General features: G+C 39.0%; 1 protein-coding gene across 1 annotated transcript in view; it reads left to right on the forward strand.

The window, feature by feature from the left end:
- The first annotated feature begins 794 nt into the window (after window positions 1-794).
- The window catches only part of LOC119655620, a 49,890-nt gene continuing 23,379 nt past the window's right edge, over window positions 795-27,305 (forward strand). The window contains exons 1-2 of the mRNA XM_038061590.1: window positions 795-973; window positions 1,090-1,233. Of these exons, the coding sequence (XP_037917518.1) occupies window positions 1,176-1,233 (58 nt within the window). The 5' untranslated portion in view covers window positions 795-973; window positions 1,090-1,175. The remainder of the gene's footprint in view (window positions 974-1,089; window positions 1,234-27,305) is intronic.

The following is a 27,305-nucleotide window of genomic DNA, read 5'->3' on the forward strand; positions in this document are numbered from 1 at the left end:
TTTGACGACCGTAGAAATATGTTCTAAAAAAGTCGTGAAAATTTCAAAGAATTTCGTTGGATAGATTTCATTCCTTTTGTGAGTATTGAATGTTCATTGTGACACAATGCAGAGCATTTTGGTAACATGATATTTTATGACCTGAAAATATTATGTTATACATTGTATTTTGAACATGCTTCCAACACAGTAATTTGAGTAATATCACAATAGAGTATTTCAGCAAAATGTCTGAAGGGTGCAGCCTTCACAAGGAGAGAAGCAATGCCATTTTCTAATCAGATCGCAATGCAGATCCATGACAGTATCTGATTATCATATTATATTGGTCTCCAGCACTATAACAAGATTATCGATCTGTAATATATGATACATACAATCCTCCTCGATCTAAATGAAATATACATATATCGCCTGCCCGCATGAATTCCTTTCTTTTGACATATTTAATATTCAATGGGAACATGCGCTTCAGTTTCATTATCACCACAATTATTTCTTTGCGAACGATAAGTTTATAGCAGAGGAATCAGTGCAAACACTTTCCACTCACGAGCAATCGGAACTCGGGGCACAATAACGAGAACCTTACCTTCAACCTCCTTGACCATCGCCATGTTTTGAAATGCGGATGAAGGGAGCTTCCAACCCCATCATCATTTCCACCCTTCCGTTTATATGTTCAACGCCCGCGATGAGCCCACTCTCACTACGTGTATGGATGCCTTAATTGACGTACACGTCGCGCTTTCATACGAGTACTTTCCTATTTTGATGTTTTGATACCAAGCGAACCCCAAACGCAAGTCGTACGCCATACGATCCTGCCATAGCGCTCATGCAGCCAAAGCTGCCCAGCCAGCCGTGCTCCGCCTGTGGGATATGGAATTGTCATCCGGTGCAACGAACGAATCGTTGGTTGAGTCGCGCCTGTTTGCAGCCGAGACGAAGCGATTCAGTCAACGGCCACTCAGTTCAGTATTTGGCGCGTAACGTTTAAATCGTGCGGTGGGCACGTTACAGCCGTTCGAACTTATTTAATTTCTGTGTTTTCGTTTAATTTTAAGTTAATTATGTATTTCTGAATAGAGTGCACTACGGGGGTCACAGTGAAGTGAAGTGTATGTTTCCACGATCATCAGGAATTTGACTTTATTGCCGGGAAATTGTTAAATATGTTTGCTTCAAGGAGATTTTGGTGGGCAGCTTTTCTGAACATTCTTTTAGCTACAGGTAACAACAATAAATTCGATTGAATGTGTATTCACTGGGAAAATATACGGATTTGCGAGAATGATCGGGAAGTTTACGAATAAGTGATATAAATTTGTTTAAAGATTCTGGGAGCTTGGGTTGGAAATTTGCCATCGCATAAATTTCGATGATGGCTTGCACTTGAACACATTTGCGGATTACAGTGGTCAAAATAAGTATGAAGATGTTTTGTGTGAAAACAGAACCAAATTTGTTGGGGGTGGAAAATAATTACGGAGTTAGTTGTTGGTGGTGCATTATGCAACAACATGCAACAACTTCTCAAGCGGAAAGTATTCTGTGTCACTACAAAAGCATAAATTATATTTTGAACTTGCAAGATTCATCAATTTTTGATACCTCGCGTTCAGTGTTAGAATCCCGCACAATGGTATTTGCAGGATTTAATATCTGTTTCAAGTTTATTACATACAAGATTTGCCAGTCACACAATTTACGACTATCCATTTTTGGTTCCTTGTTGAGTAACTTTGCGTTCAATGTTAGAACGCGGATTCAGTATCCAAACATATCTCAGTTTTGTGTAAAACAAAACCTTATTAAAATCAGTTTGCCGTCCATCTGTTTGCCAGGGGCACCTTTGTCAAAAATGGCTTCACCGATTTGAATGAAATTTAGTAGAACATCTGTGAAATCCCAGGCATAAATGGGTGTCACGATTCTGTGTGGAGAGAGCCAAGGTGGAGGCTCCGTTATTTGGAGATGTTAAAGAGTTACTTCAAAAAGATTATTTCAAGTACGGTTTTTCCTACTTTACACAAAGCCATTGCTACTATAAGAACCGTGTATTGTATAACTTAGTTGTTTTGCGTTGGAAGAAGGAATCTTACGTTTTAAGGCAACCCCTGATGCCTACTACGTGACAAGTTTGGATGACGTCGAGAAAAGCCCTTGTTTATTTTCCGATGAATTTTTAGTGCTGTCAGCAATTCTATGTTTCTGATTGATAGTAGAATGAACATTTTGAAACCTTGCTTCGAAGTGTTACTCATCTGAAAAACGACCATCTCGTGAAGTCATATGGGATATCCTTGCATGTCATATTATCTTCCAAACAGGTGTTCATTCTGAAATATATCGAAAACAAACTGGGGTATCTTCCAAGCTCCTTGTTTTTGTCAATAATTTTCGGTAACAAACTCACATTCATAACTTCGAGAAGAACCACTGCCAATTTTCGTATGTACTATGAAAACGTAAGAAGCCTCAGTACCAAACTGCTTCACCTTTGATTTTCTGTTGCAACTCCAATCGCTTGCATCTCGCAAGCCTAGTTCGACTCTGGGATGTTAGATGGTGAGTTTCTCGATGGATACTTTGTCTTTGGTCGAGTAAAGTCAACGGAGTAGGTGTCTTAACTACCATTAGCAGCATATTCCTGTTATTCTTGAATATATTCCTGTTATTCCTTCCTTCCCGGAACATAATTGGCTCACTCGAGACAAATCAGCAACAGATCAGATTTTCTATCTGCGGCAAGCAATGGAAAAACTGTTGGAATATGGCCATCAGTTGCACCATCTCTTCATCGATTTTAAAGCCGCCTATGATAGCATAGCTAAGGTAAAACTGTACACGGCCATGAGAGAATTCGGTATCCTGACGAAGGCTGACCCTGACCAATGTGCAAGACCAGATAAAAACAGCAGGATCACTCTCAAGACCATTCGGCATCAATAATAGTCTATGACAAGGGGATGCCCTATCCTGCTTCCTCTTTAATCTGGCCCTGGAGAAAGTGATTTGTGATGCTAAGGTAACTGCAAGAGGTACGATCCTCTTTAAGTCTACCCAACTACTGTGCTATGCTGATGATATCGACATCATGGGAAGAACGACGTACAAACTGCCTTCATCCAAATCGAGCATGCGGCGCGAGATCTTGGGCTGCACATCAATGAAGGCAAGACATAGTATACGGTGCCAACGTCAGCACCAAAAACCAACCAACTACCAACATCAGATTACAACTTTCAGACCGTTGATAATTTCTCCTATCTAAGGTCGAAAATCAGAACATGAGGATGGACGATTCCGTAGCCTACATAACGAAGAAATCTATGAGCGATACCATGATCGGCTCAATAGGTTACGGTGGGCGGGTCACTTAATCCGTATGGATGAGGATGATCCCGCCCGGAAAGTCTATAAGGGCAATATCTATGGTAGAAAAGAAGACGAGGTAGACCCTGCCTGAGATGGAGCGATGGCGTAGGTCAGGACACCAGACAGCTTTTAGGGATATCGAATTGGTGGACATCGGCGCAAAACCGGGATGTCTGGAGTTCCTTATTAACGCAGGCCTAGATCGGATACCGGTTGTTGCGTCATTGATGACTCCTTAATAAGGTTCTTCTCATAATAACATAATAACATACTCCCCTTGTTCATGTCTTATTGACTATTACGAAGAGTTTCTCGATACACGTTTCCCTGGCTGCGAAATAGCTTTAACTGCCTTTCATCATTTAATCTTTCTTTCATCGGAAAACTTTTCTGGTCTATCTGAACATGTGCCACGCCCTCGGGTTTGACCTTTACAGTGCCCGCTTGATAGAAGTTGCAGGCGCTATTTGCCTTTCGTTTGATTGTCATAAATCTTCTGGTTTGTGTCATGATTTTAGTTTTTTTTAAGGTTTTGTGTAAAATAAAACCTTATTAAAATCGATTCAATGTCTGTCTGTTTGTCACACGCATTTTTCTCCAAAACGGCTAAACCGATCTGAACGAAATTTAGTGGACAGATGGGAACTATGAAATCCCACGCATACAGCGGGTGGCATAAATTTAGGTGGAGTTTAAAGGGCAGCTTCCCATACATGCATTCCGATATCTGCTCAAATCAACTTACTAATGGTATATTACTAACTTTTAAGAATTCACTGAAAAACACCCCTTAAATTCGTCTTAGGATTTCCGAATTGTATCATCATAGAGGACAATATTTTGTATATACATGCTAAATTTCATGGAAATCTGGTCATTAACGCCAAAGTTATAGCAATTCAAACTTAGCAATTTCGCGGGAATTAACTGCTTCCAACGCCATGCAAATAAGATGCTGACGTCACTCGCCTGAAATATTAAAGTCGCATTTATGAAGAATCTATTTATCTACAACCCGTTTTAAGGTTTTGTGTAAAACACTTATGTGAAATCTAATTTTCGAGAGATGTCCCATAAATAAATTTACTAATAGTACATTAACAACTTTTAGAAATTGATTAAAAAACTCCCCTTAAGTGCATCCCAGGTGTACATAGAGACAGCCTCGCGCATACACATGCTAAATTTCACGAAAATCCAACTATTAGTATCAAAGCTATATCAGTTCAAACTTGGCAATTTCGTGCAAATTAACAGCATCCTAGCCATACAAATAAGTTGCTGACGTCATAATTAACAAGAATAATTGACGTTCGAGTGAAATATTAAAATTCCATTCGAGAAGAATCTAATTCTCTCCAGCCTTTTTTTAAGGTTTTGTGTGAAACAAAACCTTATTAGAATCGAGACGATGTCTGTCTGTCCGTCTGTCTGTCTGTCACACCCGATTTATTCGGAAACGGTTAGACCGTTTGTCACGAAAATGTAATCTGTATGTAAAGTATGTAATCTGGTGTTCCCTTTACATGCAGTAACTGGCGCCATCTTGTGTTAAGTGTAAGGGGGGGCTCCCCATACATGTGAATGGAGGCTGCAAATTTTTTTTTCACAGAATGTAGCCTTGTGGGATATCAAATGAAAGGTCTCAATTAGTACTTTTCGAAACTGGTTCAATATTTTATGTTGAGCGAAACATAGGGGAGTGAGGGCTCAAAATATGACCCCCAAAAAGTGTAACAGGTCTCGTTCTCAGAACCTAACCGAACCGAAAAATCTGAAAAAAATCACAGTGGTGCATCTCTACGAAATCTAGGCTTCAAAATATATCCGGTTCTGATATCTGCACAAATAAAGTTAATAATAGTATATTTCCACATTTTAGAAATTCACCCGGCACCCCCCTTATATTCATCCCAGAACTACAAAATTTAACATACGTATAAAGAAGAATATAAAGTTGGTCAAGTTTGAAAAAAATCCAATTATTATTAACAAAGTTATAGGGGGTGAAACTTCACTTTTTTTTGTGAATTTTGTGCACTCTACAACCTGCATGACGTCATCATCACATATCAATTCGTCAATACCACAACGAAATGAGTTCTTATGAATGGGGTCGGAAAGAATTATTTTGTTTTAGTTTTTTAGTCATTTGTATATGAATATCAATTACTTCAAACAGACATGTGTGTATATAGGTATATAGTATATGCGTGCTAATGAACTTTGCGGGTAGTGCCTAATTCCGATAGATATAAGAAGTAAATCGGAAATATGGGTACGATTAATTTATATACGTGCATATATGTGTACAGTATTCGTAAATAGGCTGTAATATGTACGTATGTCTCATAGTTTGGAAAAATATGAAAGATTATGTTGGATTTGTAGCTATATAGGGATAGAAAATGTGCGTTGAAATTTCTTACATAAAATGAACACAAAACCTTTATACCCGAAGTGCGAGCTTCCGGTATTCCGACTTGTTTATATTTGATGTAGGTTAGATTCTTGGCATTTGCTAATAATATTAAACTTAGAGTTAGCGGTTCAAATCTCGCTGGGGGCAGAGGAATTTGTTATCGTGACTGGATGTCGGACACCAGTCGACTCAGCTGTAAATGAGTACCTGAGTCAAATCAGGGTAATAATCTCGGGCGAGCGCAATGCTGACCACATTGCCTCCCACAGTGTACTGTGGTGTACCGTTTCGGTCTTGAAGGAAGTGCTCTAACACACTTCAAGGCCCTGATCCAATATGGATTGTTGCGCCAACGATTATTATTATTATTAGAGTGTGAAGCGTATGAGATTGACTATTATCAATACAGGGGTTTCCATCAAATATTTATTCAAATCACTTTCTAAAAAATAGAGTGCAATGGCATTTTTAGTGATGTGACACGGAGCTGTCGTGCACTTGCCGCTCCTCACATCTCTTTCTTTTTCTTTTTCTTCAGCCTTTGTCCACAAGCGGGGTCGGCTCGTCGTGATCGGTTTCGTCATTTTAGTTTATCAAATGCCTGATCAGGATGTAATCGCGAGGCCTTTAAATCCCCATCCAGCGTATCAAGCCACCGTTGTTTCGGCCGGCTTTTTGGTTGCTTAGCATTGACTTCGATGTTCAGACCAATATTGCTAAGTGAATTCTCGTTAGCGTGAATTACGTGAGCACACCATCGAAAACGCCTCACTTGCAGTTTTTCCACGAACGGTGCAACCCCATATCGATCGTGGATATTCTCATTTCAGACGTGATCAAAACGTGTCATGCCACCGGTGCAATGCAACATCTTCGTCTTCATTACTCGAAGACGCTGTTCATTGTCTTTTATAGTCGGCCAACACCCAAAACTATAGAGAGTGGCAGACGGACGACATTGCAGTAAATTTTAGATTTGAGACGTGCGCTGATACGTTGTGGAATGCCACTTTATCCAGGTTGCGTAATGCGTGAAGCAATTTCATTACACAGTTTTCCATTGGCTGATAGCATTGACTCGAGATATTTAAATCGCTGAGTCCTGGCAATGGCAGTACCTTGCCCTCGATATATTTTAATTGCTCAGTTCTGGCAATGGCAGTAAACTGCCCAGAACTGAGCGATGGCAATGGCAGTAAGCTGCCCAGAACTGAGCGATTTAAATATCTCGGGTCAATGCTATCAACCAACGGAGATTTCCGTTATGCTCCTCTCATAGGGAAACATACAATCTTTTATACCTGAAGCGTCAAGCTTCCGGTTTCCCGATTTGTCTTTTATTTACTTTCTTTTCTAGTGCAACCGCTTACACTGCGGTGCATATAGAATGATTGAACAGAACACCCACGAAAGAAGCAGCCGACCGCTCGACCTTGGGCTACCTATTTCGGGAGCATTCTCGCCATTAGTGCTTCGGTGTTATATACCCTGGTTGCTGCACCTTCCACGTGTGATTTGAAATTTACCTGTGGTCGATCATTACACCTAAATATTTGAGCGCAGGCGGGGAATGCATTGTTTGTGTCTCGACTTTGATTTTTACAGACGTGCATTTCCTCCACTTAGTGATAAGTAGTACTGCCGTCTTATGCTCTTCGAGCGTTAGGCGTTCCTCAGCCAGGACTTAATGTCGTAAACTGTTTCATTCGCGTAAATTTCAACTTCATCAAGGATACGTGCATCAACTGTCAGCCGAGTATCGTCGGCGAAACCAATGGTGATTACGCCGGTAGGGAAATCTAACGTCAGCACTTCGTTATACATAATTATTTACAAGAGTGGTCCAAGGATAGAGCCTTGTCAAACTCTGAATTGTGTTTGATATGATGTAGGTGCTTCATTTGAAATTCAGCACAGAAGCCTGTCGATTAAAAAGTCGGGAATGATACGCATCAGGTATTTCGGTCCGCCCAATTTAATTAGGGCCTCTAGTATATTGGTCCATCGCACGCAGCAGTCGTCACGTCAAGTGCTATCATTACACCACATTTCTCCTCTTTAGCTATGTTAATAGACAGATTAACCGCATCGATTGTAGGTCTTTCCTTTCGAAACTCGAAATGGTTGTCAGAGAAGTTATAGGTTATTCATTCAAACAATTTGCCAGTAACCTTTAGAAAGTATATCGGTCTGTAGGACGAAGGTTCACCCAGAATTTTATTTGGTTTGGACTAAGAATTAGCTCCTAGTGTAGCAGGTTAGGACAAGTAATCAGTGGAGAACTTTTGGATCCAAACCCAAGCACTGAGGAAGACGACAAGTAATCGCCGAAATATGCGTATTTGCAAAAAATTAATTTATAGTAAAGTAAACGGAAACGGTTTTTAATATTTTATTTCATCATCATCATCATCAACGGCGCAACAACCGGTATCCGGTCTAGGCCTGCCTTAATAAGGAACTCCAGACATCCCGGTTTTGCGCCGAGGTCCACTAATTCGATATCCCTAAAAGCTGTCTGGCGTCCTGACCTACGCCATCGCTCCATCTTAGGCAGGGTCTACCTCGTCTTCTTTTCTACCATAGATATTGCCCTTATAGACTTTCCGGGCGGGATCATCCTCATCCATACGGATTAAGTGACCCGCCCACCGTAACCTATTGAGTCGGATTTTATCCACAACCGGCCGGTCATGGTATCGCTCATAGATTTCGTTATTGTATAGGCTACGGAATCATCCATCCTCATGTAGGGGGCCAAACATTCTTCGGAGGATTCTTCTCTCGAACGCGGCCAAGAGTTCGCAATTTTTCTTGCTAAGAACCCAAGTTTCCGAGGAATACATGAGGACTGGCAAGATCATAGTCGTGTACAGTAAGAGCTTTGACCCTATGGTGAGACGTTTCGAGCGGAACAGTCTTTGTAAGCTGAAATAGGCTCTGTTGGCTGACAACAACCGTGCGCGGATTTCATCATCGTAGTTGTTATCGGTTGTGATTTTCGACCCTAGATAGGAGATCTCGCGCCGCCTGCTCGATCTGGATGAAGGCAGTTTGTACATCTCGGGTCGTTCGTCCCATGATGTCGATATCGTCAGCATAGGCCAGTAGTTGGGTGGACTTGAAGAGGATCGTACCTCTTGCATTTACCTCGGCATCACGGATCACTTTCTCGAGGGCCAGGTTAAAGAGGACGCATGATAGCGCATCCTCTTGTCGTAGACCGTTGTTGATGTCGAATGGTCTTGAGAGTGATCCTGCTGCTTTTATCTGGCCTCGCACATTGGTCAGGGTCAGCCTAGTCAGTCTTATTAATTTCGTCGGGATACCGAATTCTCTCATGGCCGTGTACAGTTTTACCCTGGCTATGCTATCATAGGCGGCTTTAAAGTCGATGAACAGATGGTGCAACTGTTGTCCATATTCCAACAGTTTTTCCATCGCTTGCCGCAGAGAGAAAATCTGATCTATTGCTGATTTGCCTGGAGTGAAGCCTCTTTGGTATGGGCCAATGATGTTCTGGGCGTATGGGGCTATCCGGCCTAGTAAGATAGTGGAGAATATCTTATAGATGGTACTCAGCAACGTGATACCTCTATAATTGCTGCACTGTGTGATATCTCCCTTTTTATGTATGAGACAGATAATGCCTCGTTGCCAATCGTCAGGCATTGATTCGTTGTCCCATACCTTGAGCACAAGTTGATGAACCACTTGGTGTAACTGGTCGCCTCCATATTTAACCAATTCGGCTGTAATTCCATCGGCTCCTGGCGACTTATGATTTTTTAGCCGATGAATTGCACGGACTGTTTCTCCTAAACTTGGTGGTGGCAGTATTTGTCCGTCGTCTTCAGTTGGCGGGACCTCCAACTCGCCGATGTTCTGGTTATTCAGTAGCTCATCAAAGTACTCAACCCATCGCTCTAATATGCCCATTCTGTCGGAAATCAGATTTCCCTCTTTGTCTCGGCAGGATGAGCATCGAGGTGTATAAGGCTTCATCCTGCTGACTTGTTGGTTAAACTACCGCGCCTGGTGCGGTTGCTCCCTGTACTTTTCTAGTTCACAGACTTGTTGGTTCTCCCAGGCTTCCTTTTTCCGTCTGTGAAGTCGCTTCTCCGCTCGACGGAGTTCGTGATAAGTCTCTGCGCGTGCCCGCGTTCTTTGAGAATGCAACATTACTCGGTATGCGGCATTCTTCCGTTCCCTTGCTAGCTTACATTCATCGTCAAACCAGCCGTTCCGATTCCTTTCGCGGCTGGGGCCAAGTATGTTTGTGGCCGTATCCATGATAACGTTCTTCAGGTGATTGTGAAGATCATTTGTTGATGCTTCATCTCCAGGTCCTCTGTTGACTGCGGTTATTGCAGCATCCATTTCCTTCTTATAGGTTTCGCGGAGGGTTGTGTTGTGGATGGCTTCAGTGTTCACTCTCACCTGATTGTCAGAGGGGATTCTAGGTGGTATTGTTATTCGGGCTCGGAACACCATGCCAACGAGATAGTGATCCGAGTTTATATTGGCCCCCCTATATGTTCTGACATTCATCAAGGCTGAGAGGTGGCGGCGTTCGATCAACACGTGGTCAATTTGGTTGAAAGTGGTCCTGTCTGGAGAGGCCCACGTATGTTTGTGGACCGCTTTCGGCGCAAACCAGGTACTTCCAACAACCATTTCGTGTGACCCTACTAATTGAATAGTCCGCAATCCGTTATCATTTGTTTTTTCGTGTAAGCTATGGGAGCCAACGTATCGCCTGAATACTGGCTCCTTCCCTACTCGGCTGTTAAAATCCCCAAGTATGATTTTGATATCATATCTGGGACAGGCTTCGAGGGTTCGTTCTACTGCCTCGTAGAAGGTATCCTTCTCCGACTCTGCAGTCTCCTCTATAGGGGCGTGAACGTTTATGAGGCTTATATTTCTAAACTTGCCTCGCAAGCGCAGAGTGCATAGCCGTTCGCTTATGTTTTCAAAGCCGATAACAGCAGGTTTCATTTTTTGGCTGACTAAGAAACCTACTCCGAGCACATGGTTTACTGGATGACCGCTATAATATATGGTGTAGTGGCTCTTCTCCATGAAACCGGTCCCTGTCCATCGCATCTCTTGCAACGCTGTTATATCAGCCCTATATTGGGACAGGGTATCGGCTAGCTGCTCATCAGCTTCATCTCTGTACAGGGAGCGCACGTTCCATGAGAAAATGCGCAAATCGTTGTTCCGTTGTCGTTGCCGGGTCCGTCGTTTTAAAATCCGTCCTGTCCGAGGCTCCTGTTGTGGCTTCGTAACAAGTTGTTTTCCGTGTAGGGTTGTCAGCCCTACCCAACCCCCAACCTGGAGGACCAGTTGGTACAATTTGTCCCGTTTTTAGGCGCGGGAGACTCGCCTTCATCCTTCTCCGTCTGCAGCTTTTCGTCAAGAAAGAGCTCCCAGCGGTCACCACGTGGAGGTGGAGATAGGGTTTGGTAGTAGAGCTGTTGGTGTTGGTTCAGCAGGCATTTCCCAGGTTTTATGCTCCATCGTGGGTACCAATCCACGTTTCGCCCCGGGACCTATACTACCCTTTGAGTGATAAAATATGATTTTTTGAGGCAATGCTGAAAGATGAATTTCTATTCAATACCACCGTGCCAGGAGCTTTGGAGATCAAATGCTGATTCCCTCAATCCATTCAATGTGAACTATAGAAACCAAAGCTATTTATCCCTGCAGAACTCGGGGTAGTACATCTGATATACGATCCTCTCCAAAAAACATTGGAACTTGAATGGATATTCATTATCATGATTTTAGGGATAAATCACCGAAGACTCAGTAAAACATGATCCGGAACAACTTCTGAATTTATTAACTAAACATGAAGTGTTTTTCAACATGTGGTTCCCAATCAATCGTTAGTCTAAGCGTGAAATATATTCTTGTTAGTCACAGCTTTGGCGCGTTTAATCAACTAAGACGGTTTCTTAGCCTGGGCAACAAGTAGTCTTACTTCAAGAAAGATACAATTTCAATCTGATGTACGGACAAATACGAGTATCAGCCCTTCGTTAGACACAACATCCCCATGTGTTTTCTGAATGGATAAGAGCAGACATATTCAGAGTTCTTGGAAGAATGAATGATTGGATCTGTGAAATCATTTTTATTAATAATAAGATTAACGACGACCGCTTTTTCAAGGAATCCTTCCAGCAAAGCAGATTGTGTTAATGTTTATTTTTTTGTAATTTTTGGGTTTATATGTTAGGGGATGTAGTAACTCCCTGTTTATCCAGATCTAACAGATAAATATCAAACTAACAATCAGGTATAAAATTTCAATGAAACACTGTTTGAAAGCAACATGGGATGTTGATGATTATTACAAGTGCCCCCACATTTTGCGGCTTCTTGTCTGAAGTTCCGATGATATTTTTAGAATATTATTGCAAAATGCTCGAAAATTGTGTGCCATTTTCATGTGTGTATAAATCGCGATCGTAAGTTCATAGGGGCTTTCACATTGGCCTTTTTAAATGAAACTTTCCAATATGCATATGTACGAAGTGTAGAATGTGAAGTAAACTCCCAAAATATATTTTATTGATCACAATTAAATTTCTTGTAGTCTGTTATTTTGAATTATTCTACTCAATCTCTCAGTCACAATGTTATTTCCCGGGTATTCGCAGATCTTTGACATTATTTATTGTAGAAAATTCAAAATCAAAACTTGGAGGCAAAAAGTAACATTTTTATATGTTTTCATGAATTTTACGGGATGAGTGAATGTCTTTTTTAGACAGTTCTTATTTTGGATGACGTCTCTAAGAAATGTGGGAATTTAAATCGGTGAAGAATGTTTTCATCACATTGTGGTCAATAAACTTGAGAAAGAGAAGAAAGGGGAATGCATAGAAGTATTAGCAAAGAGTTTTTGTAATTTTAATAGGAACCATTTTATGGAAAAAATAGGGTGTTAAAAAATAAAATATCATTTTTTTCCTTTTGAGAAAGACTCTAGTTCGGCCCAAAACATTAAAATTTAAAAAGTTGTCAGCCGAAAATTTGTATACACTGTTTTCAATGCTTTGTTTCGCACTAATTTTGGCATTTAGTAAAGTATCTAGCAGCATTTCTGATAACTGTCTACATGAGACTTTACAATTAACTAAAGAAGATCAAAAATCTATTTATTTGGTTGTTACGTTTACTTGAGGGGAAGGAAATGAAGTGTTGAACCAGTAGATATGAAATAACATTGAACACCCTCGTAATTTTCCAAATTCTTCAACTGTTGAATCAGTCAGCCCATGGACAAGCCTATGAACCCATACATTAAAAAATTAGAAAGCTAAAAATTAAAATTTAAATTAATTTTTATAAAAGTAGATTGGAAATTTACTCTTTTCTGACGACGTTTAAAATGCATAGACAAACAAACATACAAACAAAACCACAAATTTTACACAATTTAAGTTCTCTGTGTTCATTTATCAATTCCTCAATTTCATATTATTCAAATGAGTAGATAGATAGATAGACTAGTTTGTAAGGAGTTATGCTATTTTTATTTAATTGGCGGACTGGCGTCAGACTGAGGCTAGCATTTTTGCGCGAAAATTCAGATCAACATTTAAATTTAATATATTAAATACGGAAAATCTTTATGGCAAGAATGTATGAAGTAATAAGTTTTACTCTCCAGTTCCAGTTTTTTTCAGAATTGAAACTTTTAGTTACGCCTTCTTAGATTATCAGACCCGCCCAGATTAGCTTCGCTTATTAGTTGGGATATTGGAACATATTGATTTTACTATGAAAATGGCGTAAACATAAAAATATTTTATTAGCGTTGGTATTACATAAGGCGCGTAAAATTGTTCATACTTTATAAATAGTTTGCCACTTGAAAAGCGCTTTAAACATTTGTGAATATGTATATAAAAACATATAGTGCAAAAGTTTTAAAATATTTTAATTCCTTAATTCACTCATTTGGGGACTTGTTAAATCACTTTAATAATTAAATGAACCATTTCGAATGGAGATCAATCACAGCTTCAAATTCAATATAGGGGAGATTTAGTTTTCCTAGCATGAAGCCTCGAATTTTCTTTAAAACTTACATTTTTGTTTTGTTTTTCTGGAATATTGACAACTAACAGTTTTGTTTAAGGATAGAGTAGTAGTTATTAAGGTTCAGGCAGACCAAAGCTGCAGACCGACGGTTTTCAGTCAATATTATTCATACTCATGTCGGGTTATTGAACTGATATATACGGAGGCTTCAACATCTGTAGCCGTTGTCCGTCGCGCTGCCTCGCAGGGTAGGGGTGAAGCAGCATTTGATCAGTTTGCCTCGGCTCTGCCGAACGAAACCGCCAGCCAGCACCTAACAACTATTATGTTTTACCGGGATGATCCTTTAAGGGGTTATTGTAATCTTAAACCGATAAAAAGGGGGATCATTTTGAACTGAGTTAATGCCGGTACTCGCCTTTGTAAATTAGTTTGTACATCACCCAATCTGTCTTCTCCGGAAAGTGGCTTCATTACCCAAACTGTTCAGATCAGTCCCTATTGGATGTTTTCGATCCTTTTATGCTGACGATAGAATTTCTGTAACAAATAGAATGGTCGTGAAAATCGTAATCTGCTATTACCCACATGCCTTTGCTCTTGTTATATTAGATAACTGTTATGAATATTCCACAGAGAATTTTATCTCGAAAGTAGTAGGAAGAAGCAGAATCGTCTCATCCCAATGTTGATTTTTTGATGATTAATTTGACCGTTGTTATGTTGGGTTGTATACTAAAGATGGGTAGATGATGTATGGCATATTACAAAAACTGGTACCACACTACTTTCAAAGGGCGCATTACCTAACATCACCGAATTTCCTAACGTAACCGCGTTACCTAACATTACCACATTACCTACTATCACCAAATTACCAAAGCAATGGTGATATTGTGTACTTCGTTGATAGGTAATATTTTGTAATGTGTATAAGTGGCGACGGCATTTGTCGAGTTCCAAGCCGATGCCACTAGAAAATAATTTGAGTTAGAAAATAATTTCGGGTGCATGTAAATATGGAAATGCACATTCTTGGTATTAAGTAATTTATTTATAATGTGTGAAGTGCCTATGTCGCCTATTGGTTGCAAATCTGCTCTCAGAATCTGGTATGAAGAGATGATTTCGATATTGTGCGGTTAGGGTAATGAAAGTGTGATATTTGTGATATTACTTTATAATATCAAAGTGAGATTATATAACATTACCTGTGTTGTAAACCCAGATGATCTGGGGGCAGTTCCTTTCTTTCTGTACCTTCTCAATGTTCGGTTGAGGAACGCCGATAGTAAAGAAAGTTGCCGTCACTTTCTCCTGCTCTACTGCCTAGCGGTATCCAGCTGGTATAAAAGTGCTTTTACTGTTGTGTATGTCATATTATAATTCCAAACCCAAAACACGGGATTAATTTTTCGGATAATGCCGAAAAGAATTTTTTCTCAAATATTTCGAGAACCAACGACCCCTTCCTCAGTGAGTCTCAGTCTAACTTACTTGCAGTCCATCTAAGTCCTAATATAAATTACCAACTGTTGATGCTACCTAGATCAACGTTGATCCTCTTCTTCTCAGGTAACCTGTAGATGAAGTATCTAATTTGCAGAAATCATTAACCTCCTTTATGACTCTTAAATTATCCGTAGTTATTGCGTTCTTCTCCACGATGACGTTTCTTGTTACTAATGATTTGATTGCATGTGTTGGCCTGTTCTTTTCGACGTTCTTTTCGATTTTGAGTTGACAAGCTCGAGTTGTTAAAGGATGGCTGTTTTTTCAGTTTACCCTTGCCTTGCCGACAAATCCTTTTCCGCTGACTTTGGTATCTGCGCACGCTTGGACAAATTTTGCCCGGAGGTAGTTTTCTCAAAGGCAGCTTGCTGTTTTGCTTTGAGGTAGTTTTTTACCAACAAGCAAATGCTTATCCGGAGGTAAAACCGACCAAGTGAAGAATCTGAGTGCAGACTTAGGAAACTGGAGGTCGTCTTTTCGGTTAACGCGTAGCCTGTCGACAAACCTATTCCGCTGATCTTAGTACAACTTGCGCTCGCTTGGCTAAACTTTGCCCCTAGGTGCTTTGCTCAAAGGTAATTTGCCAGGAGATACCTAGAGTTCATCATTCGTACTCATAGCTTAGCCTATTTAACTAACAGTTAGTTAAGTTAACAGTCCTCGATATGATAATCACACCTTGGCTTCGGATTTGATTGCCGCTTAGATTCAGACTTCCTGTCTAGTTCCCCAGGGGATGTTGCTTACTGAGCTACTACAAAATGGCAAGGTAGATAATCATACCTAAAAATGTGCTTTGGTTTTTATTTTTGTAGGAAACTATGAGTCCTGGAAAACATTCACAAATTGTCCTCGCGTCAGCACGACAGTAAGCAACTTCAAGACGCCACTTCTTCTTAATACAAATTTTAGAAGTGCGCCCACAATAGGTATTCAAATAAGGTTTTTTCTCCTACAGGAGTCAGTGATATGATTATTTAAATCTAGTGCAAAATAATGCGGCAAGATTGACCCATTCAGTTGCAGATTGCACTGTAGTAAAATTTTCTTGGTTTATTTTCAGTGTGTCCGGAGATTAATGTTTTTATTTTTGCCTTAATTTTATTGTAATTTATCTTAAATCATGGTGTTTTCGCTTAGAAGTTGAATAGTCCCTATATTTCTTGCGCTAGCTAGGTGGACATACTTTGTTCGGTATATGCAGAAACTTTTTCCATCCTTAGATATTTTTGGGATAGCTTCGACGGTTTTATGAGAATTTCATGCATAAAACAGAATAAATTCTGTCACGATCATTAAAAATTCTCATAAATGGAAATATCAATATTTAAATAGTAATAGTATTATATGCGAACATTTATTTTTCAAGAGACTTAACTTCAGTGTGGAGGAACATTTCTGAGGAAGGTACAAGACCTTCATACCTGGAGAGCTGGTTTCTAAGTTTCGAATTTTCGTTTTCCAATTATTCTTGGACTTAAGCCAGGTGATAGATGAGTGAATTCATATCATGAATGAAGGCGAAAACTTCGGATGGCCACATGGCGAATATTTCAATTGTTTGAGCTTTTGCCAGGAAATATACATGCTTGCGAGTATTTCGATGATTCATGGAAGCAATGAGAAAATTAATATATCGCACATAATTTACTGAATGCATCGCCGTTAAGTTTTCCGATAGCAACATTAGTTTATTCAGCGATGCTTGTTAACATGAATTAGATGAAAATATGAATGAAGTGTTGATGCACCCACAATTTTGTGCATTTCTAGGGTCAACGGGGGACGGGGGCAAAAAGTAGCCATCGAGCTTAAATAAGCAAGCATATTCTATACAATACTATGATGAATGATAGAAACAATGAAACGAAATAGAAAACACAATTAGTTGATTCCATGCTGGCTTTCTCTGCACGATATTGATACTGATACGTCCCCAATCGTGCATGAAGATATGACCTTATGGTTAAGCATAACAAATAGCACCATAGCATTCGACTACATCAAACAAATCTTGCCTCCTACTTTCAGTTTCAATAATAATGTGAACGACAACCGCGTCAATTTATGATATTAAAAAGGAAGTAGCTAATTTTCCACCAGTTTCGAAAGTACTTGCCAAAGAAAAGAATATATGATACACTAGATGTTTTGTCGAGTCACCCTTTGCATTATATTTGTGTGGGGGAAACTATGTGAATGAATATTTATGGATATTTGTTTCAATCATATTGGGCGAAATAAGTATAGTTAGCATAAATTATTAATTATCATATAAGGCAGACATGAAGTTGAATTAAAATAAATGATAGCAAACCATAGATTATCTAATTTTGAACTTTCAAACAAACTTTATAATGTAAATGCTATTTTGGAAAATTTTAAGATTTTTGGCAATAATTCTAATCTAACGATGACATTCTGCTTAGTTATGCAAAAGAATATCAATTTGACTTGTTCAGCATGATAATGAACATTTCAGAAAATGTCCATTGTAACTTTATACTGTGGACATAGATAATAGTTCTCTATATTTATATACTATGGATCTGTACGACTGCCTTCAAGTTTGGAAGGGTTTTTAGTCAATGTCTTATGATTTTTGGAAAGAAACTACAAGTCAAGTCATATTTCTTATCATGAACGTTCGTCGGAGTTATAAAAGCAAGAATAAGTTATTGAAAGGTTTTTCCGACAGATTGTCAGTGGGTCAGAAAGTCAAAACGAAATAACCATAATATGTATCAACGATCTTTCTAAAGTGAAGTCAATCCGATAATGGAATGTTGAACGAATAGAAAGTACCATTCGTATACCCAATACTTTCTTTCAAATTTTTTTTATATGAGTCAAATAGCACCAAGTTCATCCTAACAATAATATTCAATGAATATATTTGCTTTGAAACTATAAAACATTATAATTTTTATGTTCATGATGTAATTTATCATGAATGCAATGTTTTTGGTTCAGATTGAATATGTTAAATAAAATTTAGATTAAATCAGTCTATTTAATTTTAAAAATATTTAATTGCATTCTAAACAAGCTTTTGTCCTGGCACCCTATTGCCTAATTAAATTATTTTCTTTTAAATAACAATCATTTCCCTCTATTGAATAATAGGTAAGAATGCTGAATGTCTGATACTCAAAATAAACTTCTTGGGCTGACATGAAACAATTGTTCGTCATACACATTAACCTGGTTGTTTAAAATATGTGTGTTCTATATTTATATTTATGAGCTCGGTAATGCCGTAAACGAGCATTAAAAATGTATTACACAACATCGAAAATAGATGATCAGTACCTAAGAAAATGCATTGTATGTGAATATTAGTGTCAAAGCATATTGAAAATGTTTTCTGCTCAGAACAATATGCATGAATACTTTTAATTTACTTAAGCACATTTTTGATAATAAAAACAAACTTCTTTTAAATATTGAACCTTTACGATGTATTCTCCAGACAAAATGATGTTTGATTGGTTACCAAAAATTTATTCATTATTTCAATTCAGAGTAAACGAATTTTTGATTGATTTCCTGGAATATGAGAACATGGTTTACGGTGAATAAAATGGCTAATATGAGTTTCAATGAATAAATTCCCGAGGCTGCGCATCAATCCGGTGGCGACCGACGTGATAGTCACCTGTATGGGAAGGCCTTAATGGGTAAAATACACTTGAGTCGTACTATATGCTCTGGATATTCTGGGTTCCGGGCCATATTGGGTTAGGCAGGCAAAAACGAGAAACAACTCCAGAATCTTTCTGTGGAATCGAGAAGTGGTTCTTAACCACGAACGAATAAGGATAAGGGAAATACAACGCGAAACTACTATGAATAGAAAAAAGAGATACAATAATTCTTTTAGGCCGCAGTGCCACATTTTATTATTTTCCGAGTTGTCACAATCTCGGCACATGCCGGATTTTACCTAATACTAGCACTAAGTGCCAATCATTTAGGCTCGGACGATCCTACTTACTTAAATTATAAAGGGGCGCTGGTGGTAGGTCAATGGGAGAATCCGTCGAGGACTCCCCGAAACATCGAGCACATATGTATTATAGAATGGTATATTTCTGCATGGTTTAAACCAGGCTGTGTGAGAGTCCCAGGACATCAAGGGAAGCCGTGAGGGATTTAGGTACAATGTCTGTAGCTGACAATATTATGGGAACTACAACCACCCGTTCGAGACGCCAAATTTCTTTGATTTCTCGAGCCAGTGGCTCATATTATAGTTCACCTCCTTCTCCTCGTATTTCCGTTCGATGTTGCCATTATGGGGGATAGCAATAACAATAATATACATGGAGCGACCCATCTTGTCAACTAACAGTACGTCAGGCTTGTTATATGGAATATGGCGATCAGTTAGAACTTGTCCCAATATATGTTCTAAGCAGAACTAGCAAGTACTGCTTGCGGTTCATATCGGTAAACCGGATATGTTCCAGTGATCAGCCCAAGCTTGTATGCAAGGTTTTGATGGATGACTTTATATATAGCATTATGCCCGTTGGTGTATTCCATCGGTGCCATAACAGTGCCGACAGAAATGAAATGGTCCAACGTCTCTAACGACGAACCACACATCTTGCACTGGTCGTTCTCCACCCATTCTTTTATTATGAGCTTTGAATGGCACACATGAACCCCTTCGTCTCAGCAAAGAGTTTCCCAGCATACAGCCATCTATTCGATAAATGCAAATCGACAAATGGCTGCTAAAGAAAATTCACGTGTTTACCGTGCATTGCCTTCCATTCATCGATCCGTTCTTGGTCCGACTTCACCCCACTCAGAGATTGATCCTTCAAGTTAAGTGTCTAAAGTTCTTTAATTCAAATTGTAGTCTGAAATGCTTTCCTCTCATCCTCTTCCTTATATTGCCATCTGTAGTAGAAGTCACTTCTCCAATTTTCTCCAGAAGTCGTACTAAAACTTTCATGTCCTCTTTCTAGAGGAACCATAAAAATGCCAATCATTGCTGTTATAAACACTTTTGCCTGCTGGTATAAGTCTACATTTTTTCATTCTTGTTTCAAAACTCTCCGGGCAGGGACCGACTTTGTGGCTATGACCTTTATCTATCGAATCCGAACAATGTCAGCACGCTCCTCAATAACGTTCAATGGCATTGAGTAATGACTCTGGAAAGCACTTTTTCCTTATCTCCGAAACCGGCGCTGGGTTGATGTTGGCAGCTACCTCAGGTCGCGCTTTCGTAACTTGGGAGTCGATTTCTGACAAATTCTAGTCCAAGCTAATGAATATCACATTTGCACCTAACCTAGACATCAGCAAAGACCTCCGATGCAAAGGAGAATGAGGCGTTTTCTAAGCATTGTCCAAAGTTCCGAAAAGGCGTTTTAAAGGTGATATTATGATCGTGATCTGATTGCCAAGGTGGTCTCTGAGAGCACCTTTCTCGAACGTGTGATGAAGAGACATAAGCTTGGTAATCGGAACTATTACGATGAAAAGTTTGTAGATTTCCGTAACTATTACTACCTCATTATTGGTGGCACATTTTTTGGGCATCATATAAGGTGAGTAAGGTTTCGCCACGAACAGTCAATCAGACCAGTTGTCTTTTTAATGTTCATAGCGAAAGGGTGGCGGTTCAACACGAGCCGTTTCTGTAACTCGACTGTGAGGGCTTGATAATCCTGCAAATAGTACTGGTTGTTAGCAGCAGACTTTCTGTTCCCGATGATAAGCACATGTTATAATCGTAAGGTTTACATGAAAATGTACCATGACATGCAAATACGGACTGCTCCTTCGAATTTATGAAATAAATCTGCCGCCTCGACCTTGGTGGTCTCCGGTTGGAGTTATTTGCAGTGCTTCCAGTTTTCTTAAAACTGCGGCTTGCGCCTATTCGAGATGTTTGAAAATTTGAGATCTTTCCTGGAGAGTGAAAGAAGGGGATGCTCATTTAGATCCCGGAGAAGGGCACCCATCTTGTCTAGGTGTTTCCTGTTGCCCAAGTAGTAACAGGTACAATAATCCTGGAACGCACCAAAGAACGCGTTGAAGGCCTGTTCAATTGGGAGTTGGTTAGATTCTATTTCCACTATTCTGCTATTTCCACATGGGGGTGAAGTGCACCTTCCAATTCTTCAGTTGCTCGGCGTCGTGGATGAGACGTCCTCTGCGAGGCCATTGAAAGATTTGCGACCACGTGTAAATTCATGATACGGTATACACTGCTGAAATCTTTGCGTTCTGGGGCATTTTTTGCTTCTCTAGCCATAGCAAAATCCATTTTGTCACGACGCATACTACACTAAACTACTCGGAATTTCGCTCGGTATCGGAGTTAGAGCACGTCACGTACAAAACCTTACTAAAATCGATTCAATATCTGTCTACCCGTCTGCCTGTCTGTCTGTCACACCCGATTTCCTCAGCAATGGCTGGACTGGCTGGATTGTCACGAAATTTGGTGAGAATATGTGGCCTGTATGTGCCTCTACATGCAGTCAGTGGCGCCATTTTGTGCTCAGTTTAAATGGGGGCTCCCCATATAGGGGATAAAGGGATGTAAATTTGTTTGCACAGAATATATGCAGTCATGTGGGGTATCAGATGAAAGGGCTCGATTAGTACTTTCTGCAATTAATATTATTTCTGATATTGGATGAAACATATTAAAGTGAGGACTCAAAAACTGTCCCCAAAAACTGAAACAGGTTTCGTTCTCTAAACGAGATGTATCTATATGCAATCTAGACCTCAAAATACATCCCGTTTCAATATCTGCACAAATAAAGTTAATAATAGTATATTACCATGTTTTAGTAATCTATAATATTACCTCCTTAAATTCATCCCTGAAGTACAAAATTCGGCGGTAATATAGGACATAATTCTGAAAAGTTTGAACGCAATCCAATTACTATTAACATGTGTATATATATGTACCTGGGTATCTTTCTTTAAAATTCCACCTAGTCTCCGTTGAAAGCATATGCTGATCAATTCATTTCAGGAAATTTCGTTGAGAAATCCATTGGATTTTGTCTCGTCGATATCACATCAACTTGTTCATAAAATCAAATGAAGAAATTTCAAAATTCTTAGTTTTTTTCCGCGTACCTCTGGCCCATATATTCGCAGGATGTTAATATGCTTTAATGCTTTCTTTTATGAACAATAACTTGTCAGGAATAGTTTTCACAGAATACATATCTTCCATAATATGTATTTAATAAATCAAAAATAATTAATTGAATGGATGTTATTTTTGTTTTTCATATACTTAAAAAATATTTTCGCATTTTAACAAAAGCTGAAAATCTTTCAAATTAGCTTGATACGCAACTGGACCATAAGACACCCTAAAAATAAATAGAAAAGCGTCTGTAGCATAAATATGCAGATAAAATTTTATGTCGCCAATGTCCATCTGAATTGGGGCCAAGGTGGTGATCTTCAAAGAGACTAAATATAACCTGATTTTGGGCTATCAAAACATTTTTCTTTCGACATCCCCAAGGAAAAATCAGTTTAATAATGTGAACTTTTCCGCAAAATGAAATTGATTGTAGTGAAATTATACAAAATCACTCAACTTGATATATTTTTCAAATATGTAATATCTCACCTCGCTTGAATATGTTGAAAATTTATTATAAAATGAATATGCTTTGAGGGACACGTGCTTTTGGCGGGTGAACGCTTGAGGATGTTGTATTCATTTGTTGAATTCATATGGGATTGTAGTTGCGGGCGTAGTTACACTATTTTATTTTTAACAAATTGTCATATATGTTTGATCTTTTTTTTGAGTTTTCGAGTTTAGTACAAAGCTGAATATCTTAACATATACTGAATTTAATTTTGTAGGTACCATGACATTTTATTTTCGGAATTATTGAGTTAATTTCTCGAAAGTTTCAAAGCAAAATCTGACGTGTTGTTCGAAAGTGCGATAATTACTGGAGTATTTTCAATTCCAATTGAAACAGATTTCTCCCTTGGTATATCAACAATTAAATATAAAATTATTTCAATAGGATACGTACTTGAATGGTCCGTATCTCTTCAGACCGAGCTAATTTAACGCGAAAGGCAGACAATAGATTAAAGAAGCATGTGGATAACTCTATCACTTATGAGCCCTTCAGAAGTGTCTTTTTCGTAAGGTTAATTAAAACAAACCTTATCTTCATCGGGCTTTCTTTCAACTCCCCTTTAGCGTGGCAGATTGCTCATAAAAATGGGAATACGCTTACTTTCACCTTCACGAAAACATGTGTCACCCCTCATTATACGTAAACACCGATTGTAATATGTATATTTTGCGTCATACTCACATTAAGTATCGTTTTCGTCGTGGCGAACTCTCAAACTGAACTTTATGTCTACGGCTTCTTCAGCAAATATGCATTGATTAAGGTGAAAGATTAAATTTCAGTTTCATATCCTTGTGCATTGATTTTAACAGGAATAATTTAGCGTACGTACGTACTTCGTCCTTTTAAGGGAGACTTTATTGTAAGATGTACACCCGGAACATAGGCAAACTGGATACTAATCAGAATTTCAAATTTAAAGTTTCAGGTTACATTTTCAAAATAAATTCGTGGATGAAAATTATTTAGATTGAATTGCTGGTACGTGGTAGATATGCAGGGAATGAGCCGCATTAAAAATAAATAAAATTAAATAAATAACCAGCGAATACACGCTTCACAAGTTTTTGAGTCTGTTGTGGATTCTACATAATCAGTTGTGAAACTTTGAACGAGAAAAGAATTATTTCAAAACTGCCAATTTTTATAGTTGCTAAAAGAGGGTTCAGGTAAATAATTCTTGCGAATATATGTGCTATATATATGAGGTATCAAATAAAGTAACTCCGATTAGGATTGCTAATGCTTAATGACATTTCCCAGAATCATCTCACTCTACTGATAGATATAAACAAAAAGTGCTGCTGAAAGAAAATGCACAGTTTAATTGTGGTCCGGAAAAAATTCAAATAGTCAGAGTAGCGATACTGAAAGGGGGGAGGTACCAATTCAATGTTCGAGATGTTCTATTATTCGTCGAATTTGGTCACAAAATATTTTTAAATTTATTTCAGCACATATATAGGGGATGTATTTTGAGCCCTATGATAGATTTCATAGGTATGTTTTCAAGATTTTTCGGTTGAGTAGTTGTGAAAATCAATCCACTTATTACTTCCTTGTTCTGTCGGAAGTATCCCTATTTTGCAAAAATTGCTTCTGAAAGAACTAAATGAGATTTTTTATTTGATAATCTACATGGGTATATTGGGAGAAAAAAAATTTACATTTAACTTTGGCATGAATAGCAAACGTCCTTTAAAATCTACACAGATTCATGTTTCTCTGCATGCATGGGATTTCTTAGTTTCCGTATGCCCATAAAATCTCTTTTGAATCAATATAGCCCGTTTTGGGGAAAAGTGCGGGTGACAGACAGACAGACAATAAACCAAATTAAGGTTTTGCTTTACACATTTGTAAGTTTTGCTGGCGCGACTTTTGTCAAATACGAGTAAAGGAGTAAGAATGTTTCCCCCTGCCAAAATATGACACTTCAAGCTATCCGTTTCTATGGAATTGATCTATGGAGATCTATGAGATTCTATGGAGAATGCTTGGACATTTTGTAGTGTTCGCGGCTCAATGACGGGGGCGAGATTTCATTTACTTTTTTCGGGGTCGTTTTAATTAGGTAATGTATTCGATATTGTTTAATAGTGCCTCTATCCTCACATTTTTCTTTACCCTTTCTTTAATAAGAAAAAATACTCAAACAAACGCGGGGATTCGCGCGAATTCATTCTTCTTCGTTTGGAGTCAGAAAACAAAGAGAAGATGAATCATTGAGGACGGAACGGCACACCATGTAGCCGACTACCTCCGTATTCCATCAAGGACTCATCTCATCCGTCAATACATCCCTACGAAAAAGAAAGAATATTAAATTTTCCAAAATTTGAAAGAACAGGTTGCCGTTTCACATAAGGGTAGGAAAGGCATCGCAATCACATTTTTGTCATTAGAAATGGCGCTCAACGTTGGGCTCCGACATTTATCAGATTCTAATAACTTAAATCCGTTGAAGGTAGCGTCTCCGACTCACAAATTCGTTTTGGTGTGTCGAATAGAGAATCAATAGATTCTCAACATTGTTCCCCGTTAGGCTTCACATACACTTGATTTCACTCTTCAGGCTTTGGGTTTCACGCCATTTTCCCCGGAAGCAAGTGTTCTTAAGCCATAATTTTCCTTCCCACCTTGTAAAGTAGAGTTTCCTGCTCTATCCTTGGTAGCATACCAGAAGAGCTAGTACTTTGTTGTGTTTGTTTGGAGACCTTCCAGAAGTTTCTGAATCTACGGGGCCTTGGGGCTATATGCTGCAAGGTATTGTCGTTCGAGCTTCTATGGAGTGTCCTTTCCTACCTTTTTCAGATTTTTGGAAAATTTAATATTCTTTCTTCTTCGTATGGATGAAGTGACGGGTGAGATGAGTCCTTGATGGAATACGGAGGTAGTCGGCTACATGCTGTCCTCTCTTCCTCTCTTTGTTTTCTGACTCGAAACGAAGAAGATTGACGGGTTTGTTTGAGTATTTTTTCAGGATCCGTTGCGGACCCACGCACCGGCAAAAACACATGAATCTTTCCATAATGACACGTGAGGGATCGAAGTGTTCAAAGGGCGTGCAAGCACGTGTCGACAAAACACTTCGATGCAGTTTAAAAATTTGCGGACGGACCTTCACAATCAATTGAGCCAAGTTTTTGTTTAGGTATTTGGGATAGCTTTTCCCTCTAGGCCATCTCAAGGAATTCAGGATGGTCTTTTGACCATCAATAATCCCATTGCGTCATTACAATTTTTTCGCCAAGAGGTATATCACAACAAATATTCCAAGTGAAGTATTTCTGTCCAACCAATTTTGTATGTTATGAATTTTGCCAGGAGTTGATTTGATGATTTCTCATATAATAAAGGAAGGCTAGGGCCTCCCCGTAAAGTGTGTTTCATCGAAAGTTGCTTCTATTACCAGATTTTTTTCTGTCATCTTGGCCCACGGCGTCCTTACGATTCCGCGCCTTTAATTCGGGGCAGTATAGTCTTCCAATACAAGAATCGAAGACTAGAATATCGAGGAGTTTTTACATAATCTCATTGAAGATAAAAGGACATGGGAGGAGAGGGCAATAAGAACGAGGAGACGCTGAGAATACCTTATTCCCACCATTCGACGTGTTCAATGTTGTTGTGTTGCGCTAGTTGTTTCAAAGAGGTTAACGCTTTATGCTCTATTCATACTTACCAGCAGAGCACGTGTCAGTCGCAGCACAGACGAAAGTATTCATTCTTATCAGCATGCATCGTAATCAGACAGAAAAGCATTCTTTTGTAGATTCACTATGCGAGTATTCATGTTTACCAGCAGCAAGCGTATCGTGTCCAGTATAGAGTGTGTCAGACACAGCATAGGTAGAAATCAAGAAAACTCGTTTCCTGGTTTGAATTTGTAGGGTGGAAGAAAATTATTGCGAATGTACGCTATTTTCTACATCACAGTGGGACTTTATGCAAGTCTTTCGTTTTTGCATCAATGAGTTCACCAATGCTTGGTAATGAAACATAAATCTATAGAAAATTCACCCGAAATTCGTTGAAAAAGTTAACCGACCGTACAGTAGGTGTTTATGTAATATGCAAGCGAGGGTATCCAGCTGCCATTTAATTTTGATTGCTGGTTAGGTGGAATTCAAATTTCGGCAGGTTTTATGTTTACAAAAAGAAATCCTTTAATGCCCAAGTGTCGAAATTCACTAACCACTTGCCGTGGTTTTCATAGGCATTTAAATTATTCACAAGAATCTCCTCGTTAACTTCGATGC

This window comes from Hermetia illucens, chromosome 4, assembly GCF_905115235.1.
Source record: "Hermetia illucens chromosome 4, iHerIll2.2.curated.20191125, whole genome shotgun sequence".
NCBI classification, from domain to species: Eukaryota; Metazoa; Arthropoda; class Insecta; order Diptera; family Stratiomyidae; genus Hermetia; species Hermetia illucens.